This window comes from Penaeus vannamei, chromosome 36, assembly GCF_042767895.1.
Source record: "Penaeus vannamei isolate JL-2024 chromosome 36, ASM4276789v1, whole genome shotgun sequence".
In the NCBI taxonomy this organism is placed as follows: Eukaryota; Metazoa; Arthropoda; class Malacostraca; order Decapoda; family Penaeidae; genus Penaeus; species Penaeus vannamei.
In genome coordinates this window covers 4,176,477-4,181,476 of record NC_091584.1, presented here as the reverse complement: position 1 = coordinate 4,181,476, position 5,000 = coordinate 4,176,477, and the positions used below count along the sequence as shown (strand labels likewise).

The following is a 5,000-nucleotide window of genomic DNA, read 5'->3' as shown; positions in this document are numbered from 1 at the left end:
TCAGTAAATTCTATCTCTGTTTTCACAAATACCGATTAAGAGCAATTTCAAATAGGATTAGATTCCTTTTGCTGTTCACTCTATTGTTTCATGCTGAGGTTAGTTTCGTACGTTTATTGGCTAATGTTATACGTAAATATGATGCAGTAATGTTACAGGAAATCGTAAGATATCCTTGACTTTAGTGAAATCGAAAATCAATGTTAAGCTGACCTATTCGCCTTGCATAATGTAAATGTTAGTTCGGCAAAAAACGGCCTAACAGTTTAAATCTTTGCCGTTATTTCCGTTACTCGGCGCGTGACGTCATCCTGCTGCGATTTGGGCGAGGCTTTGAATACATGGGATTGAATATTGTACATTTTGGTGCTTTTAAAAGTAGCAAAGAAGATAAAAATATCAGTTTCTATACAGGAAGACGTCTACTTCGGAGATTCTGATGAAGAATATATGTTTGAAGTACTGTATGTGTTAATCTATGTATATGTGTGTGTGTGTGTGTGTGCGTATGTGTGTGTAGGGGCGTGCGTGCATGCGTGTGTGCAGGTGCGTGCGTGCGTGCATGCATTCGTTCGTGTGTGTGTGTGTGTACGTGCAAGCACAGCCATCAGAATCCCCGCAGGAGCGAGCAACAGGAAGGCAGCGAAGCGTCTCCCGGCAACAGCGGCCATCTTCCCAAGAGGCAGCCGCCGTCCCGCCCGCTAATGTCAGCGGAACTCGCTCTCCTTAGCGGACTTACACCTCGCCGTCGGAGTAATAGTCGCAAGACTCGTCGATATATAACCTTTGGGAAGGCCAAGAAATCGACGCATTATGTACCGTTCTGTCATCGGGATTCCATTCTGCATTAATATGAAGTAAAAAGAAGTACGCATGCTTTTGTTTTTTTTTAGCAATTTGAGGCGAGATTTTCTGCGACAAGTATGGGCAGCTGGTCATGCTAGCTGCTAAGTTTATGTCTACGTTTAGATAGATTGCTAAGAAAGTGTATTTTATCTGTAAGTTGAGAATGTTATCATTTACATTACAATTGTTTTGTAATTTAACTTAATTTGGTAGTGACTTACAATATATGTTAAGTGTCTATAGATATGCTTAGTGTGTCTGTATATATATATATATATATATATATATATATATATATATATATATATATATATATTGCTAACAGCGACACAGAAAATAGTATACGATTTATTCAAAACCTGAATAAACACAAATAACACAACCATCACAGTCCTGGAATTCAAGCACACATAATTTTCTACTAAATCACCCACCACCCCCTTGCATCACATTCCACCCCCCCCCCCTCGCCCACGCCCATTCCCCCGATCACCCCCCGCCCTCGTCCCCGCCCCCCCCCCCAATTCCTCACCTTACCTCCCCGCCCATCCCCCCAAACCCCCGCCCTCGTCCCTCCCCCCCCACTCCCCATCTTTGCTCCCCGCCCATCCCCCGCCCACCACCCTTCACAGCCCTCACGCCCACAGCTCCGACTCACCGAGTTGCTTGCGGCCGCCCCAAGTTCTCCTCACTCGAAGCATTGCGCAACTTGACTTTGGCTTTCGAAGACGGCAAGGGCGGTTTCTTCGACACCTGCTGCAATAAGATGATATAATAAGATGAATATTTAATAAGATGAATATTTCAACAACAAAATAATTCATAGATGTTTTTTTTTAATTTAAATAATTAAATTTTAATTAAATAATTCATAGATGGCATTTGGGTGGTTTAAAAAGAACTTACTTCCTTATTAGGACTGGCTAGCATCCCGGTTAAGGAAAACCACATTTAATAGCGTTTGTTATAAGAAATTGTATATTCGTTATACGAGCTCTCTGACTCTCGTATCGAAGTTGCAACCTCCTGTGATTGCATTGGCCATGCTGTGGTTTTTGCAATTTGCTCTGTGGCCGCAGCGGTTGCCACGGGCTCACGGGGTCAATAGCGTGCCCCACTTTTGCAATAGTTAATATCTACAGCTTTGAGCTCACATTGGCAGAAAAAAATCTTTGTTTATGGCTGATCTGCGTTTGTTTAATTGGAGGCAAAGAAATGATTTGGAAATGTTGATTTTTGGATTTTCTCTTTAGAAATTCAGAGTGAATTTGCGTGTACCTGTTAGCAGATATTCATATTCTATATGAATGGGGTATCATTACTATTATAATTATCATAATTGTCATTAAAATAATGATAGTTATAATGATAGTTATCATTATCATTATCAGTATTGTTATTATCATGATTATGATATATATATATATATATATATATATATATATATATATATATATATACATATATATATATATATATATATATATATATATATATATATATATATATATATATATATATATATATATTTATATTTATGTATACATATATATAAATATATATATATATATATATATATATATATATATATATATATACATATATATATACAGATATATATACATATATATATACAGATATATATACATATATATATATATATATATATATATATATATATATATATATGCATATATATATATATTTATATATATATATATATATATGTATGTATATATATGCATAAACATATATACATAAACATATATACACATACATATATACATATAATATATATATAGATAGATATACATATATATATGTAGATATACACATAGATAAGACTGGTAGATGGATATGATCATAGATGTAGATGTATAGACACAGCACAGTGTGCTCGTGCACATAAGGCGCAGGTCTCCCTCCGCCTGACAAGGACCTACCTGCTGCAGGTCGCCCAGGCTGGTGGAGAGCGGCTGGCCCGCCGCCCACGCGCCGCCCATCTCCATGGCGGCCTCCGAGAGCGCCTCCGCGCCCGCGCCCGCGCCCGCCTCCGCGCCCGCCACCGCCGCCACCGCCGCCGCCGACGCGCCGCCGCTGAGGTTGCCGGTGGACTTGGAGAGCTTGGCGTGCGGGCGCTCGATGGGGCGGAAGCCGAACTCCATGGGGTCGGGGCTGAACTTGGTGACGGGCAGCGTGCGCGACGCCCGCAGGTCGCCCGTGCTGGCCGAGTGCCAGCGCTGCGGCCCCGTCGCCTCCTGCGCCTGCTGCGCCTGCGGCCGCCGCGCGCCCTGCTGCTTCTCGGAGCGGCGCCGCTTCTCGCGGTCGCTCTGCTTGCGGATCTGCCGCTCCAGGTTGCGGATGGACTTCTCCTGCGCCTCGTACAGCTCCTCCTCGCTCTGCGCCTGCAGCTCCTCGAACTTCTCCTCCTGGTGCGGCGACGCCTTGGGCGCCTCCTCCGCCTCCTCCTCCTCGTCGGGCAGGTCCCACTCGGAGGCGTAGTCGTCCGAGTCGTAGAACTGCGACTTCTTCTTCTCCTCCAGGTGGCGGCGGTAGTTCTCGTAGACCTGCGCCTCCTGCCGCATGCGCTCCTCCTCCTGGCGCCGCATGTCCTCCAGCCGCAGCTGCTCCTCCGCCTGCTCCTCGCTCTTCTTGCGCTCCTTCAGCCGCAGCTCCTCGCCCTTGACCTGCTCCTCGTACCGCCGCTTGGCCTTCATCTCCGCCTTCTGCTGCTGCTCCCTCATCCACGCCTCCTCCTGTCGCCTCCTCTCCGCTAGCGCCCTCTCCTCCTCCTCCTTCCTCCTCTCCTCCTCCTCCTCCTTCCTCCTCTCCTCCTCCTTCTTCTTCTCCTCCTCCTCCTTCTTCTTCTCCTCCGCCCTCCTCTGGGCCTCGGCGCGCTTCTTCTCTCTGCGCTTCTCTTGCTTCCTTTGTTCTTCCCGCTTTCTCTCCTCTTCCGCGAGTCTCACTTGTTCTTCTAACTTTCTCTTCTCTTCTTGGCGCAACTGTTCTTCAAGTTTTCTTTGTTCTTCCGCCTTCTTTTCCGCTTCTCGCCTCTTCTCCTCTTCCAATCTTCGCTTTTCCTCCATCTTCCTTTGTTCTTCGAGTTTTCTCTGTTCTTCTAGTTTTCTTTGTTCTTCCAGTCGTCTCTGTTCTTCTATCCTCTTCTGTTCTTCTAATCTTCTCTGTTCCTCCAATCTTTTTTGCTCTTCTAATCTTTTTTGTTCCAATCTTTTCTGTTCTTCTAATTTCCTCTGTTCCTCTAATCTCTTTTGTTCTTCCAACCTTTTCTTCTCCTCTATTCTTCTTTGTTCTTCTAATCTTCTTTGTTCTTCTAATCTTCTTTGTTCTTCTAATCTTCTTTGTTCTTCCAACCTTTTTTGTTCTTCCAACCTTCTCTGTTCTTCTAATCTTCTCTGTTCTTCCAACCTTTTTTGTTCTTCCAACCTTCTCTGTTCTTCCAATCTTCGCTGTTCTTCTATTCTCTTTTGTTCTTCCAACCTTTTCTGTTCTTCTAATCTTCTCTGTTCTTCTATTCTCTTTTGTTCCTCTTCACGCTTTCTTTGTTCTTCCAATCGCTTCTGTTCCTGCAATCTCCTTTGTTCTTCTAATCTTTTTTGTTCTTCAAGTATTTTCTGTTCTTTTATTCTTCTCTCTTCCTCTTTTCTCTTTTGTTCTTCAATTCTTTTTTGTTCCTGAAGACGCTTCTCTTCCTCTCTGCGTCTCGCTTCTTCTGCTCTTTGTTCTTCAAGTCTCCGTTGTTCTTCTGCAATTCTCTTCTCTTCCTCTATTCTCTTTTCCTCTTCTTTTCTCCGTTCTTCTTGCTTTTTCGATTCCTCCTTCTTCTTCATCTCCTCCTGGATCCTCTGCTGGTCCTTTTTAAACTGCTCCTGCAATTTTTTTTTATCCTCCTGCTTCCTTTTCTCCTCGACTCTCTTCCTCTCCTGCATCGCTATTGCCTCGAACTGCTTCCTCTGTAGCCTCAGGTGCCTGGCATCGTCGCGCTTCTTCTGCTCCCCGATCTTCAGCCTCGCCTCCTGCTTCTTCTTCTCGATGTCCGCCAGCTCCTGCTCGGACTTCCACTGCGGGCTGGCGCCGCCGGAGGCCGCGTCCTGCGCCGAGCGCCTCCGGTCGGCGGCGGCGGCGGCGGACGCGTC

General features: G+C 44.8%; 1 protein-coding gene across 24 annotated transcripts in view; it reads right to left on the bottom strand.

The window, feature by feature from the left end:
• LOC113814275 (titin) overlaps positions 1 to 5,000 on the bottom strand; it is a 213,810-nt gene that overhangs the window by 154,656 nt on the left and 54,154 nt on the right. For 22 of the 24 annotated variants that reach the window (XM_070114577.1, XM_070114575.1, XM_070114595.1 and 19 more), the window contains 3 exons: positions 2,790 to 5,000; positions 1,505 to 1,602; positions 740 to 784 (listed from right to left, as the gene is read on the bottom strand). The exon at positions 2,790 to 5,000 is cut by the window's right edge and continues 1,207 nt beyond it. In XM_070114577.1, coding sequence (XP_069970678.1) covers positions 740 to 784; positions 1,505 to 1,602; positions 2,790 to 5,000 — 2,354 coding nt within the window. The remainder of the gene's footprint in view (positions 1 to 739; positions 785 to 1,504; positions 1,603 to 2,789) is intronic. The other 2 variants (XM_070114581.1, XM_070114588.1) reach the window with 1 other exon arrangement.